At 33.6% G+C, this 16,490-nt stretch overlaps 1 protein-coding gene and 1 non-coding gene across 2 annotated transcripts in view; one reads left to right on the top strand and one right to left on the bottom strand.

The window, feature by feature from the left end:
* Window positions 1–16,490, bottom strand: part of LOC135128580 (centrosomal protein of 290 kDa) — an 83,543-nt gene that overhangs the window by 57,896 nt on the left and 9,157 nt on the right. The window contains exons 9-13 of the mRNA XM_064055473.1: window positions 16,170–16,471; window positions 14,797–16,124; window positions 14,203–14,494; window positions 7,383–7,910; window positions 6,855–7,027 (exon numbers count right to left, since the gene is read on the bottom strand). Coding sequence (XP_063911543.1) covers window positions 6,855–7,027; window positions 7,383–7,910; window positions 14,203–14,494; window positions 14,797–16,124; window positions 16,170–16,471 — 2,623 coding nt within the window. The remainder of the gene's footprint in view (window positions 1–6,854; window positions 7,028–7,382; window positions 7,911–14,202; window positions 14,495–14,796; window positions 16,125–16,169; window positions 16,472–16,490) is intronic.
* Window positions 14,635–14,752, top strand: LOC135129310 (U4atac minor spliceosomal RNA). Its single transcript, XR_010280549.1, has one exon. It is a non-coding gene; the product is annotated as a U4atac minor spliceosomal RNA (small nuclear RNA).

The raw sequence follows: 16,490 nt of genomic DNA, 5'->3' as shown, positions 1-16,490 counted from the left end.
CTAATTGTAATGTTCAGCCTTCGCTTTATTGATCTTTCATTTTCACCTAAACTAACCAACTTAATTGTGTCTGTGTGATTTTTATTTTATGATGGCATCCGCTGTATGTATAATATTCTAATCCCAAGATTTTTTGAATATTTTAATTTTTGTGAAATAAAAAGAAAATTGCTTCTTTGACTAACAAAAAACCTGCCATGAACTTGGTGTTCATTTACTTTACGTTAAAAAATTCGACTCAAACTTGATTAACCAATTAACTTATCACTGAAGACATTATATTATTAAAAAAATCCACGATAAACGATGTACAATTTAAGTATTTTTGTTTTATGTAAGGGTTAATCAATATTTCACTTTGTGTGTAAATCCTGTACAATGTACAATAAAAGCTAGATTTAATGACACATAATAAAGTAAGAGTTGTAAGACACTTAATTTAATGACATTTGAAAAACATTTGAGTCAGATATTTGAGAAGCTCCGTACGTCAATGGAAAATATAGCACGGATATTTGTAAAACTCCATGGATGAGTGACCACGAATTCATTTTTACTTCCTGAGCGTTAGTTTCATATTTCCTAGAATATGAAAAAGTAGGTCTCCCGTTTCCGACAGTTTGTCATTTACTGGCAACAACTAATTTTTGAAAGTAAAGCAAAATAAGTGTTATAATTAAGTTAACTTAATGATTAAATCAAAATAAGTTCATCAAGATCATGGTCCCAACAAATTCACATATCACCTACAGCAAAGCATATATTAAGTATGTGCTTTGTTTCATCAAAATTATAATTTGAGAATAAATGTTCAAATTCAAGCTGTGAGCAAATATTTAATTACGATGTAAAGAAATTACACATTAACGTAACACAAATTAAACAAAATTTATGAAGTGTGGATATTGTAATACATTCGGAAAAACATCCAGATCTTTTACGCATATCATTAATTTAGAATAAGTTGAGTGAATTTCCCCCACAGTAGTGTATAAAATTTCACAAATCAGTCCAATAGTTTCGGAGATTATCTTTTTAATAAAATAGACACAGACGACAGACAGAAAACAGACAGACAGACAGACAGACAGACAGACAGACAGACAGACGACAGACAAATAGACGAAAACGGGAATCTATTGTTTCGTACTCTAGGGTCCTTTACGTTCCTCTACGAAAGTTCAAGATCCAAAGTTAATCTGTCTGTAGTATTTAAATAATATATGGTATTTTTTTTTCAAAATTATAATCCCTTATAGTAAGTAAAGATAAATCAGATTGGTAGAAATGAAATAAAGCAATAAATTTTATCACTTGACACAAATGAAAAAGAAAAATACGTTGCAAAATTCAAAATTACGTGCAAATTTTTGTAATAAAATTTTGTGATGTTTTCAAGTATTATATTTCCGGAATTAACTGCGGTGTTGCCACATTTCATCTAAATATAACTGTAATACAGAGTTAACAACAATTACTGTTTCAGTGTTAGTAGTAGTATTAAATAATTTTGCTTGAATTGCTAGAACTATCACTACAAATTTTTGTATAGATTTTAATGTCATAACCTAACTTTCTTGAGTGACATTGTGCCAAGCACTTAGATCAGGTTCGACAATAGCAACGCAAAAAAATTGGTTGAAAGTTGTTCCAAAACTTTGAGATGACTTCATCAATTTTTTGAAAAGGACAAAAAAATCACAAATAAGGAGAAAAAAGCTGCAAAAGAGGAGATAAAAGAGGACCCAAAAAATAGGAAACAAAAAAAGGCAAGAAAATGTGGCAAGAAAAAGGACACAAGAAAGCGAATGAAAACGACAAAATAGAAAAAGGCACAAAAAAGTCAAAGAATGCGATAAAAAGGACCTAAAAAAGGAAACAATAAAAGACTATGTAAAAAAGGGGTTAAAAAAGGCACCAAAAATCGCGAAAAATTGAGTCAAAAAAGAGGATAAAAAAGGGGTTACAATAAAGGAGCCAAAAGCCCAACAAAAAACCCATCAAAAAAGAGACGAGCAAAAAAGCGACAAAAAAGAGCTTAAAAAGGGAAACAAAAAAGGCCGTACACAAAGGTCAAAAAAGCGAAAAAAGCGGCAAAAACGACAAAAAAATCAAAAAATCAAGAGGGCAAAAGGCACAAAAAAATGCGAAAAAAAAGGCCAAAAAAATGGGAAAATGTTATCAAAAAAAGACGATACAAAAGGACCCGAAAAAACACCAAAAAATGGACTAAAAACGACAAAAAAGGAATCCTGAAAGAGGAACAAAGCAAGAAGATCTTAAAAAAGGGGAAAAGGCAAGAAAAAATGGGGTAAAAAAAGCCACAAAAATGGGGTAAAAAAGCCACAAAAAAACGACAAAAAAATCAAAAACGAGGCCACAAAAGGTTTAAAAAAAGGAAAAATCGGTAAAAAGTGCCCAAAAAAAAGGGAACAATGAAAGACTATTCAAAAAGAGAACAAAAAAAAGGCGCCAAAAAAACCAAAACATTGTGGCAAAAAAATACAACAAAAAGAGACTACAATAACAGGATCGGAAAAAAACAACCCAAAGAGTGATCAAAAAACGACAAAAACAGCGACAAAAACGCGGTAAGAGGCTATGAAAAGCAGAACAAAAAAAAGCAAAAAAGGGGCCAAAAACGCGGAAAATTGAGCCAAAAATGAGGATAAAAAAAGGGTCAAAAAAGGGGTTACAATAAAGGGGTCAAAAACCCAACAAAAAAGCCGCCAAAAAAGAGACGACAAAAAAGAGCCTAAAAAGGGAAACAAAAAAGACCGTACACAAAGGTCAAAAAAGCGAAAAAATGCAGCAAAAAGACGACAAAAAAATCACCAAATACGACAAAAAAAAACAGCAGGAGGGCAAAAGGCATAAAAAAAATGCGAAAAAAAGCTAAAAAAATGGGAACGCAAAAAAAATCGAAAATGCCATAAAAAATACGATAAAAAAGAACATAATAGAAGAACCCGAAAAAACATCAAAAATGGGACTAAAAAACGACAAAAAAGGAATCCTGAAAGAGGGACAAAGCAAGAAGATTTTAAAAAAGGGTAAAAGGCAAGAAAAAATGGGGCAAAAAAAGCCACAAATAAACGACAAAAAATCAAAAACGAGGCCACAAAAGATTTAAAAAAGGGAAAAATCGGTAAAAAGTGCCTAAAAAAGGGAATAATGAAAGACTATTCAAAAAGAGAACTAAAAAAAGGCGTCAAAAAACCAAACCATTTTGGCAAAAAAATTCAACAAAAAGAGACTATAATAACAAGAGTGGAAAAAAACAACCAAAAGAGTGATCAAAAAACGACAAAAACAGCGATAAAAACGCGGTAAGAGGCTAAGAAAAGCAGAACAAAAAAAAAAAGCAAAAAAGGGGCCAAAAACGCGAAAAATTGAGCCAAAAATGAGGATAAAAAAGGGTCAAAAAAAGGGGTTACAATCAAGGAGTCAAAAACCCCACAAAAAAGAGACGACAAAAAAGAGCCCAAAAAAGGAAACAAAAAAGACCGTACGCAAAGGACAAAAAAGCGAAAAAATACGCAAAAAGACGACAAAAAATCACCAAAAACGGCAAAAAAAACAAAAGGCAGGAGGGCAAAAGGCACAAAAAATGCGAAAAAAGGGCAAAAAAATGGGAACACAAAAAAAATCCAAAATGTTATAAAAAAGACAATAAAAAAAACATAATAAAAGAACCCGAAAAAACATCGAAAAAAGGACTAAAAAGCGACAAAAAAGGAATCCTGAAAGAGGAACAAAGCAAGAAGATCTTAAAAAAAGGGAAAAGGCAAGAAAAAATGGGGCAAAAAAAAGCCACAAAAAAAAACGACGAAAAATCAAAAACAAGGCCACAAAAGGTTTAAAAAAAGGGAAAAATCGGTAAAAATGGCCTATGAAAAGGAAACAATGAAAGACTATTCAAAAAGAGAACAAAAAAAAGGTGTCAAAAAAACAAACCATTGTGGTAAAAAAATACAACAAAAAGAGACTACAATAACAGGAGTGGAAAAAAACAACCAAAAGAGTGATCAAAAAACGACAAAAACAGCGATAAAAACGCGGTAAGAGGATAAGAAAAGCAGAACAAAAAAAAGCAAAAAAAGGGCCAAAAACGCGAAAAATTGAGCCAAAAATGAGAAAAAAAAGTGTTAAAAAAGGGGTAACAATGAAGGAGTCAAAAACCCAAGAAAAAAGCCACCAAAAAAGAGTCTAAAAAAGGGCAACAAAAAAGACCATACACACGGGTCAAAAAAAAAGAAAAATGCGGCAAGAAGACGACAAAAAATCACCAAAAACGACACAAAAAGCAAAAAGCAGGAGGGCAAAAGGCACAAAAGATGTGAAAAAAGCCAAAAAAATGCGAACATAAAAAAGACAGAAAATGTTATAAAAAAGATGACAAAAAAGGAAACACAATGAAAGGACCCGAAAAAACACCGAAAAAGGGATTAAAAAGCGACAAAAAAGGAATCCTAAAAGAGGAAGAAAGCAAGCAAATCTTAAAAACGAGGAAAAAGCAAGAAAAAATGTGGCACAAAAAGCCACAAAAAACGACAAAAATCAAAAACGAGGCCAAAAAAGGTTTAAAAGAGGGAAAAAAATCGATAAAAAAGCCTAAAAGAGGGAACAGTAACAGACTATTCAAAAAGAGAACTAAAAAAAGGCACCAAAAAAAAACGAAACATTGTGGCAAAAAAATACTACAAAAAGAGACTACAATAACAGGAGTGGAAAAAAACAACCAAAAGAGCGATCAAAAAACGATTAAAAAAAGCGGTAAGAGTCGGAAGAAAAGCACCAAAAAAGATACTAAATTACAACAAAAAAAGCGCGAAGAGAAGTCCAAGAAGGAGAACAAAAAAACATAAAAAAGGTGCCAGAAAAAGCGAATTAGACGATAAGAAAGTGGCATAAGAAGAGGACAAAAAATCACAAATAATGCGAAAAAAGCTCCAAAAGAAGAGATAAAAGAGGACCCAAAAAATTGGGAACAAAAAAGGCAAGAAAATGTAGCAAAAAAAAAAGGAAACAAGGAAGCGAATGAAAACGACAAAATAAAAAAAGGGACAAAAAAGTGAAAGAATGCGATAAAAAGGGCCTAAAAATGGAAACAAGAAAAGACTATGTAAAAAGGGGTTAAAAAAGGCACCAAAAATCGCTAAAAATTGAGCCAAAAATGAGGATAAAAAAAGGGGCAAAAAAAGGGGTTACAACAAAGAGCCAAAAACCCAACAAAAAAGGCACCAAAAAACAGACGACTTAATGAGCGACAAAAAAGAGCCTAAAAGGGGAGCCAAAAAACACGGTACACAAATGTTAAAAAAGAGAAAAAATGCGACAAAAAGACGACAAAAAAAAACACCAAAAGCGACAAAAAAAAGCAAAAAGTAGGAGGGCAGAAGGCACAAAAAAATGCGAAAAAAGGCCAAAAAAATGAAAACAAAAAAATTGTAAATGTTATAAAAAAAGACGATAAAAAAGGAAACATAATAAAAGAACCCGAAAAAACACCAAAAAAGGGTTTAAAAAGCGACAAAAAAGGAATCCTAAAAGAGGAACAAAGCAAGAAGATCTTAAAAATGGGGAAAAAGCAAGGAAAAAATGAGGCAAAAAAAGCCACAAAAAACGACAAAAATCAAAAACGAGGCCAAAAAAGGTTTAAAAAATCGATGAAAAGAGCCTAAAAAAAGGGAACTATTCAAAAAGAGAACTAAGAAAGGCGTCAAAAAAAAACGAAACATTGTGGCAAAAAAGTACTACAAAAAGAGACTACAATAACAGGAGTGGAAAAGAAACAACCAAAAGAACGATCAAGAAACGACAAAGACAGCGATAAAAAAGCGGTAAAAGAGGCTAAAAAAAGCAGAACAAAAAAACAAAAAAGGAGCCAAAAACAATGTGTCAAAATTAAATTGCAAAATGTTGTTTTATGATTTGTTTTTTTTTTTCAAAAATCTGTACTTCTCGGGTGAAACCTCAACACAGTCATAACTATAGGTCTAGGACTATGTTATGTTATACAATTTCAAACCATTTACTATGTACAATTTTGAACTGACGTCTTCATATTATGTTATATTCATAATACACATATAAAATTTGACAATAATCGATCCAGTAGTTTCGAAGATTATATGACTAATAAAAAACCGGACAGACGGCAGACGGACAGACAGACAGACAGACGGAAACGGAAGACCTATTTCTTCGTACTCTAAGGGCCATGAAATGTCGAGAAAACGTAAAATTGAATAGTAGAGAGCCGACGGACTCGATTACAATACTTCCTTATAAATATAAATTACCGATTTATTAAAAAAAATATATTTTCAAATATTTTTTCGGAAAAAAATTGCGCTGTTGCCAAATCTTGCTAATCTAAAAAAAAAAATTTTTAACAAATCGGGCACTATATAGCATAAAAGAATTTTGGAATTGTGACTTTGGTAAAATATAGTTTTAAGATTTTGGTAATTTGTATTCGCTGACTTGTGCAAAACATGTATGTATTATGTATTATGCACCAATAAACTCAAACTCAATAAATACATATAATTTATAATACGGTGATCACTGATCAACAATTACTGGTTCAGTGGTATCAAAAAATGTTGTTGCCGATTGGTAGAACTGCCATTCACGGATAACAGTAACTTTTAATAATTTTTTTTATTGATTTATTAAAGTGTTATAACCTAACTTTCTTGAGCGCTTAAAAGTGACATTGCGCCAAGCGTCTGGATCAGGTTCGACAATAGCAGCGCAAAAAATGTCACAAAATTGGACACTGTATTATTTTGAAACATTTCGCTTTTTTTTTGCTGTAAATTGACTCATAATTATAATATACTCACTCAACGACTTTCTGTTTCTCTTCGCTTAAACATTTCTGGAGAACCTTAAGTTCGTCTCTCATTAGCGACGCCGCCATGCTATGTTTATCACGATCTTCCTTCAACAACGACTGATATTTAAGAATGTCGTCTTCCTTCTGTTTCATATTGTCCTGGAAAGTTTTCAGAGAACACTGCAACAAAAAACTAACAATGTCCGAGCAAATTTGAGTAGAACATAATTAATAGCCGTTCCAACTGCTTCCGGCATTCTGCAGCCCTCGATCAATACTCTATAAACTGTTCAAAAAAAAAGCCGACTAGAGCATAAAATCTCAAACCAAATAGCCGCGATTAGGAACCTATTCAAGACTTTCTTTTAATTCTAGGACGAATTATTGCCTCGAAGTTCCAAACTCCCCCGCAAAAGAAACTACATTTTAAAACCTCATTTAAATCCACCGAATCAATGTTTCGCGAACTTCGGCCGTTATTACGCAGAAACAGCTGTAAATATTGACACACGAAGAAAAATTCCGTTTTGTGTACCTTCAGTGCCAAAACCTCTTCGTTCGTGTTCAAATCGATGCCCTCTGTGGCCGATATCTCCTTCTTGCTCTGCAGCTCCAATATATGCCTTTCATAAAACGTAATTTGGCTCTGTTTGTCTCCCAGCTGCTTTCTAAATAAACTTATATTCATTTCGTGTTCCGTTATTTTGCTTTTTAGTTGCTGGATCGTTTCTTCCTTACTGGCAATTTCATTAGTGGCTGTAATAAGTTCAGCCCGTAAATTATTGAAAGTCTCGTTTTCCTGGAGATTCTCTTGCTGAGTCACATCCGTCTGCGTCTCTTTGCTTTTGGTTATTTTTATCATCGGTGGATCGGACTTGGGAGACTTTTCCTGGAGGACGGGGGTCATCGGAGTGTCTGGTTCTAAATCAAAGGCGAAATTTTTGTGCAAGGCGAATAGTTCTTCTTCGAGTTTTATGATTTGTTCGTCTTGGATTTTTACGCGGTCGAAGACGTGCTGGAGTTGGGTTTCTTTGAGGGAGTACTGTCGACGATATTTTATTTCCTAAAATAAAGACAAACAATTTAGAGACGAGAGTGGAGATTTTAAATGGAAAGGAATATTCGAATTATTATGTATGAAGTGCTCATTAAAAGTTAAAGCTGAGCAGTTCTTTCGTTTTTACAGTTTCGTTTAGTACATGCGGAAATTATTAAAGCTGAGCTCTAATGCGAAACAGAAAAGTGAGGCGAAACTAAAACATATTCCGGTAAAGGTTAGGAGTTCACATGTATTATGCAACAAGTTTCGTATATCAGTTTCATTGTAACATTACTGAAGAAGAATAACTAATGTGTATGTTTATTAAAGACACAATGCTACATATGACCATTTTCGGGTTTTATGGAAAGTTATTCATTTATTTTTCGTAAAGAAAGCTGGTTCGTGGCCAAACTTTTTAGCATAGAATGTATAATTTAAACTCTCGATACATTCAGGATTTTCTTCCTTTAATAATTGGTTGATGTTAGCACTGTACTGCAAATTTACTAGTATATGACCATTGTGGTAGAAATTACAGACATTCATTTTATCTAAAAAAAATAAAAAGAAATAAAAAAAATTGGGAACATAAAATGGAACCACGAAGGAAACTGCGTGTTGACTTGTGTTGACTAGCAGTTCAATCGATACAAAGCGACTCTATAAAAAAGGGGGCAAAAAAGGCGTTAAAAAAGGCAAAAAATAAACAAAAAATCCAAAAAAGGGTCTGAAAAAAAGAGACAAAATAAGAGACGCCAAAAAAGACACAAAAAATGTGCACCTAGAAAAGGAGGCAAAAAAGGTAACACAAAAAATGACAAAAATACAACAAAAATGGCAAAAAAAAAACGACAAAAATAGGAAAAAAATGACGTAAAACAAGGCAACAAATGAAAGGGACAACAAAATACGATAAAACAAAGGTAATAAAAAAGGGCGACACAAAAGTACCAAGAAAAGGGACAAAAAAAACAAAGAAAGGAAACAAAAAAAGGCGAAAATTAACACGGCAAAACACCTGAAAAACGGAAACAAGGAAAAAGACTATTAAAAAGGAGCCAAAATAATACATAATAAAAAAAGGTCAAAAAAAGGCGACAAAAAATGTGACAAGAGCGAGAAAAAAAGGACAAAAAAGGCCCAAAAAACAAAAAAGACGATAATAAAAGAGGAAAAAGTACGGCAAAAAAGACGTTAAAACAGGGAGGCCAAACAGGCGTTAAAAAAAAGCAAAAAAGTGATCACAAACGACAAAAAAAAACAAAAAATGGGGCCCAAAAGACACAAACATGTTATAAAAAGCAACAAAAAAAGATAATTAAAAAAGGCGAACAACTTAGGTAAGAAAAAAGACGAACAGAAAGGGGCCTAAAAAGGGGACATAACAAAAGGAGTCGACGGATTAAGCAACAAAAAAGAGAATTAAATCCAACACAAAAAGGCACGAAGAAAATTTCAAAATGGAGACCATAAAAACATAAAAAGTTTAAAAAAACGACAAAAAGCGGCAAAATGAAAGGATAAGAAAGGGACTTAAAAAAGGAACAAAATAAACTGGGCCAAAAAGAACGGCAAAAAACGATCAATAAGGACAAAAACACGAAAAATTGCGGCAAAAAAAGACTATAAAAAAATAGGCTCAAAAATGGAGAAAACAAATATAGCCCAAAAAAAGCGGGAAGAAAAAGAAGACAAAAGACGATAAAAGGACCTAATAAAGGGAACAATAAAAATCTATTTAAAAAGGGGTTAAAAAAGGCACCGAAAAAAACGATAAAAAAAAGGACTCAAAAAAGGGAGTTATAATAAAAGAAGCCGAAAAACAATAAAAATAGCGACAAAAAATATGATCAAAATAAGGACAAAAAAGGGCCTACAAAAGGGAAACAAAAAAGACCATACAAAAGGAGCAAAAAAAAAACGAAAAAAAGTAGGAAAAAGACCACAAAAAAATTACCAAAAACCGCAAAAGAAGGTAAGAAAAATACGAACAAAAAGGGGTCTAAAAAGGGGAGATAACAAAAGGAGTTGAAAGAAAAGCATCAAAAAACAGGCCTAAAAAGAACAAAAAAAAACGCGAAGAAAAGTGCAAAAAAATTAAAAAGGCGATAAAAAGGGCCTAAAAAGGAAACAATAGAAAACTACTTAAAAAGGAGTTAAAAAAGGTATCAAAAATCGCGAAAAATTGAGGCAAAAAGACGATAAAAAAGGGGAAAAAAAGGGGGTTACAATAACAGAGCCGAAAAACCAACAAAAAAGAGACCAAAAAAGAGCGACAAAAAAAGGACCCGAAATAATAACAAAAAAGGAACTTAAAAGCGACAAAAAAATCAAAAAACGAGGGCAAACCGGAACAATAAAAGACTATTCAATAAAGGATTTAAAAAGGTGCCAAAAAAAAAACAAAAAAATTGAGGCAAAAGAAGACCACAAAAAGGGGCCACAATAAAAGAAGCAGAACCAAGAAAACCAAAAAAGCGATCAAAAAACAAAAAATTTCCTAAAAAAGGATAACAAAAAAGAACCCAAAAACGGGACCAAAAAAAGCGGCAAAAAAACGACCAAAAAACGACAACAGAGATCAAAAAGTAGAGGGGCAAAACGGCACAAAAAAATGCGAAAAGAGACCAAAAAAATGGGAACACAAAAATGCGAAAATGCGGTAAATAAAAGACGATAAAAAATGAGACTTAATAAAAGGAGCCGAAAAAATTACAAAAAAAGGGACTAATGGAACTAAAAGAGGAACAATGGAAAAAGAGCTTAAAAAAAAGAGAAAAAAGCGGCAAAAAAATACGACAAAAAAAAACACAAAAACTGACAAAAAAATCAAAAAAAGAAGGCAACAAAAAAGGTTTCAAAGGTGAAAAAAGCAATAAAAAGGGCCCAAAAATAGGAACAATAGAAAACTATTCAATAAGGGGTTTAAAAAGGTGCCAAAAAAAAAACAATTGAGGCAAAAAACGACCACAAAAAAAGGTACCACAATAAAAGGAACCGAAAGAGCGACAAAAAATGGCCCAAAAAAAGGATAATGAAAAGACCCCAAAAACAAGACCAAAAAATGTGGCAAAAAAACGACACAAAAAAAAACGACGAAAACGACAATAAAAAAGCAAAAAGTAGGGGGACAACAAGGCACAAAAAAGGCGAAAAATTGGGCCAAAAAATGGTTTACAATAACAGAGCCGAGAAACCAACAAAAAAGGGACCAAAAAAAGATCATAAAAAAAGAAACAAAAAACCTGCAAAAGAGATAAAAAAAAGTGGAAAAAAAGCGGCAAAAAGACCACAAAAAAAACGACAACAAAAAGCAAAAATTAGGGGGGTAAAAAGGCACAAAAAAGGCGAAAAGAGACCAAAAAAATGAGAACACAAAAATGCGAAAATGCGGTAAAAAAAGCCAACAAAAAAATGGGATTTAATAAAAGAAGCCGCAAAAACAACAAAAAAGGGACTAAAAAGCGACAAAAAAGATGGAGTTGAAAGAGACACCATGGAAAAAGAGCTTTAAAAAAAGGGAAAAAAGCGGCAAAAAATGCGACAAAATACCACAAAAAACGACAAAAAATAAAATAAACGAAGGCAAAAAAGGTTTAAAAAGGTAAAAAAAGAAAAAAAGGGCCCAAAAAATGGGAACAATGAAAGACTACTCAATGAGGGATTTAAAAGGGTGCAAAAAAAAACAAAAAAATTGAGGCAAAAAAGACCACAAAAAGGGACCACAATAATAGGAACCGAAAGAGCGACAAAAAAATGGTCAAAAAAAAGAAGAATGAAAAGACCCCAAAAACGGGACCAAAAAGGGCGAAAAAATGTGGCAAAAAAAGATACAAAAAACGACGAAACCGACAAAAAAAAAAGCAAAAAGTAGGGGGGCAAAAAAGGCACAAAAAAAGGCGAAAAATTGAGCCAAAAATAATGATAAAAAAGGGGTCCAAAAAAAGGAGTTACAATAACAGAGCCGAAAAACCAACAAAAAAGGGACCAAAAAAGACTATAAAAAAGGCAACAAAAAAAACCTACAAAAGAGATCAAAAAAAGTGGAAAAAGCGGCAAAAAGTCCACAAAAAAAAAAACGACAACAAAAAGCAAAAATTAGGAGGGTATAAAGGCACAAAAAAGGCGAAAAGAGACCAAAAAAATGGGAACACAAAAATGCGAAAATGTGGTTAAAAAAGACGATAAAAAATGGAATTTAATAAAAGGAGTCGAGAAAACAACCAAAAAGGGACTAAAAAACGACAAAAAAAATTGAACCAAAAGGGTAAAAATGGAAAAAAAGCTTAAAAAAAAGGGAAAAAAGCGTCAAAATATGGGAAAAAAAAGAACAATAAAAAAGTAAAAAAGTTCCCAAGAAAACCAAAAAAATTGAGGGAAAAAAGACCACCACAATAAAAACAACAAAAAAGCGATCAAAAAAACAACAAGTAACAAAAACCGCCAAAAAGAGCGACAAAGATTGCCTTAATAAAAAGCGAAAAAATACGGCAAAAAACAACACAAAAAAACGACAACAAAAAGTAAAAAATTAGGGGGCAAAAGGCACAAAAAAAGGACAAAAAATGCGAACACAAAAGTGCGAAAATGCGGTAAAAAAAAACACGATAAAAAAAATGAGATTTAATAAAAGGATACGAAAAAACAACAAAAAAGGGACTAAAAAGCGACAAAAACGGTCCTAAAAGAGGAACAATCTAAAGAGAGCTTTAAAAAGGGAAAAAAGCTGCAAAAACTGGGACAAGAAAACGACAAAAAATCAAAAAACCAGGACAAAAAAGGTTAAAAAATATGAAAAAAATAAAAAGGGCCTAAAAAAGGGAACAATAGACTATTCAATAAGGGGTTACAAAAGGTGCCAAAAACAATTAGACCACAAAGAGGGGCCACAACTAGAGTTACCAAAAAACAAAAAAAAAACAACCAAAAAAAGCGAGCAAAAGAGCGATAAAAAGGGAAACAAAAAAACAAAAACGGGGCCAAAAACGCGACAAAATGCGCCAAAAAAGACGGTAAAACCAGGGTCTAAAAATGGAGACAAAATAAAAGAGGCAAAAAAAAGAAACAAAAAGCTACCAAAAACGTCAAAAAAAATAGCAAAAAACGATTAAAAAGTTGCAAAAACCAACAAAAAAGCGATAAAAAAGGCAAAATAGAGCAACAAAAACCAAAAGGTGACAACAAAATTAAAAAAAACGTCAAAAAAGGGGGACAAAGAAAACGCTGACAAAAAGGACGAAAAAAGGGATCAAAAATGGCGTCAAAAAACAAGGCGAAAAAATCGGCTAAAAGAGGTCTTCAGAAAGAAAGCAAAAAAGGCGGAAAAATTATGGAAAAAGGGCGAAAAAGAACCGACAACAAAAGAGACCGGAAAAAAGAATAAACAGTCCAAAGCAGGTGAAAAAATATTCGTCTCCCAGTTTTTTCAAATAAAATATCCTGAATTTTATTGCTGAATCTTACTCTGCTGCTTAATTTCTGTTTTTGGAAATCTGAATGAAATTAAAAAAACTATGAATTTTAGGAAGAGAGATTCAAAAATTGTGAACTCGATCTACTTTTTGCTTAATTTTTTATAGAAAATGAAAGTACCAGTAATGGAAAATAACAAACAACGACACTTCATTAGGTGAAGTTTGCTAATAATCCCTTTTTTACAAATATTATTGCAAGTACTGTTTCTGAATAACACTGAAATGAAAAGCAAGCATTTTATTTTTCTATTATTTTGTTTTTCTTGTAACATTTTATATATTTTTTTTTTATTTTTTTGTTAATATAATAGATACCATGCGATCGAAAATAAAATTTACATCGGCAGTGGTACAACCCAAAGCTTGACAGGCAACGCCAACTCTAATTAATTTTATTTGTCATCGCACGGAAGTTTTCTGAAAATTTGCCACTGTTTTCTTAACCTTACAACAGTTTTATGTTTGAATTGTAAAATTTACTTGTAAGTAAATATTTAGTGGATTCAGCTGAAATCTAGCACAAGTTACAATATATTTATCACTGGAACAACTAATTACAAAATTTTTCATGTCAGTCAGTAATAGTTACTGACCTAGAGTGTACTAAACAGTAAAAATAATTTCAATATCTAGTGACCTTGGATATTTATCCAAGTGTCTTTAATTATTTAATCAAAGATACAAAAAATTGTTTCTTCAACGACAAATAAAAATACCTCAAAATATTCTCAGTTATTACAAATAATTAACACACCTTGTAAAACGGCAGTTTAAAAATTTGTAGATTTTAATTCTCAAACACAAAAGAGAGAAAAACCTACACAAAGCAAAAAACCTACATTAAACTGCGACATCTTTTTCTCCTGATGCCCCACCATAATTTCCTTTATCCTCTCAAAATCAGCCCCACTCGTCTTCAGCACCTGTTCAACACTCGCCAGCTCCTTCTCATAATGCTCCTTCAAAACCATACTCTCACTCGCAACAATCTGCGCATTATACAAATTCAAAAACGCCTCATGCTTATCATTAACCGCCCTCTGAATAGTATTCACAAACTTCTCCTCCGACGGCAGCGGCACGCACCCCAAATACTGCAGCTTCGACTTGAGCAACAGCTCCCGCAGGACACTGCAACCAAAAAAATCATTCAAATTCATGATCATTCAAACACCGAATACGCGTTTCACGCGACAGATGGCTCTCGCCGCTACGACTCCCTACGAACCCATTTCGCGCACGCTACAAAACCGCATTCCCCCTCCACCTCGGCCTTCCTTGTCTGGGGGAGCAGAGTGTTCAATGATCAATAAGTGAGACCACTCCTGCTAGCACCCAATCAATTTAAATGATCGCACCCGCAGCCCTGCGAGTGCAATTTTTGGAAAGCCTCCTTACTTTATAGGAGGCACTCAATCAGAAAAAACACCAACCTGACTTTTCGTTTCAGTTCGTTGTCTCTGTCTGCGGCTTCAGCGGCTTTACGCTGCATCTCTGTCACTAGTTCGGCGTTTTTGTTGTTGGAGATTCGTAATTCCTCGGATAATTGCTCCATTTTGTGGGTGCAATCGGCTTCCTGCAGTCGCGAGTGTGATAATTCGCTGCTTAAACGGGCGATTTGCATCTTGTCGTCCGAAACGGCCTGCAAATCCACCAACTGATGCTTCAAACTGAGTAGTTCTTGTTCACGTTGGCTGCTACGATAAGCAGCGACTTTGGTGGAGTTCTTCAGAGACGATAATTCGTGTTGTAGATCCGTTATAGAAAGGACTAGCTTATCATTATTTTGAAGGAGAGAGTTGTATTTCGACTGAAGTGATTTGTGGGCTGCCTGATCCACGAAACTGACTAGCTTATTCTCCGCATCTTTTAACTGTTCTTGAAGAACTAAATTCTTCTGAAGAACCTCGGTGTTGTATTTGTCGATCTGCTTAAGCCGCTCTTCTGACTTCTGCAGCTGATCCTTAACCAACTCATACAAGTTATTAGTATGATTCGCCCTCTGTCTTTCACTAATTTCGCTAGCTTCCACTTTAGCTAACTTCGTAGCTAAAATTTCTAAATCCTCGTTACTTTCACCGTTGCTACAACAATAAAGCTTTTCGCACAGATTTACTACTTTATTTTCCAGTTCGTTTTTCTCGTTTTGCAAATTCTTCCTCATTTCTTCCAGCATTTTCACCTGGAAGTCTCTATCGCGTCCCATTTGTCCAAATTTGTGCAACAAATCCCTATACTTGACGGTCAAACCCTCAAAATTGCCCTTCAGTTCTGCGTAATCACTGGAATCAACGCCAAATTTCACCTGATTTGTCAAAACTTCGACTGAATTGATCAACGTTTTGTTCTTCTGCGACAAATCGTGAATCTTTTTCAAACAAGTGGCCTCTGCACTGGTTAGATCGTTTTGTAAATTAGTAACCTGCAAAGTTAACCTCGTTATGTCGTTTTCGAGGTAAGCGCGTTTTCTATTGAGGACGATATTGTCTTCGGCTAGTTGAAGCGATTTCGTGACTAAAGCGTCATCTGCAGATGCTTCTGGTACAACTAAAGCTAGTTTTTTCTCTTTAATACTGTTAGCTTCTTCCAAGTCCATTATTCGTTCTTCGTATTCCGAAAGTTTGTCAATTAAGTTTTGTTTTTCGTTTAGATATTCTTGATATAGTAAGTCGATTTGTAGACGAATTTCTTCAAAATTGTTCTGATAGGTTACAAGTTTGGCTTCAATTTCTGCATTGTTCGTCGTATCGTCTTCCAGTTTCTAAAAATCAACGATAATTCTGAAATTTAACAAATTCGTATTTACCATAAAAAGATCTTGTAGGGTTTGGTGAATACTGTTAATAGTGGCAAGATCAGCCCCTGAAATCGTGTTGGCAAGACTGGTGTCTACCACGTCTCCACTTCTCTCAGATATGCTTCTAGCTGATAACGACTCTAATCTAACCAATCGCAGTTGTTCCCTAAGTTCGGCATTAACTCCTTCTTGGTTGTGTAATTCCGCTTGAAGTCTCATTGCAGGGTGGTACCACCCCGAAATGTGCTTAACATCCAAAGCTCTCAGTAGCTTCTCAAAAGTTTCACATTTTACTTCCTTTAAGCTCGATTCTAAAGAAAAATTGTTACT

Source organism: Zophobas morio, unplaced genomic scaffold, assembly GCF_036711695.1.
Source record: "Zophobas morio isolate AGI-343-1 ecotype UQ-CSIRO unplaced genomic scaffold, CSIRO_AGI_Zmor_V1 ptg000014l, whole genome shotgun sequence".
Taxonomy (NCBI): domain Eukaryota; kingdom Metazoa; phylum Arthropoda; class Insecta; order Coleoptera; family Tenebrionidae; genus Zophobas; species Zophobas morio.
The sequence above is the reverse complement of the archived record's forward strand: the minus strand, read 5'-3'. Positions and strand labels throughout refer to the sequence as shown.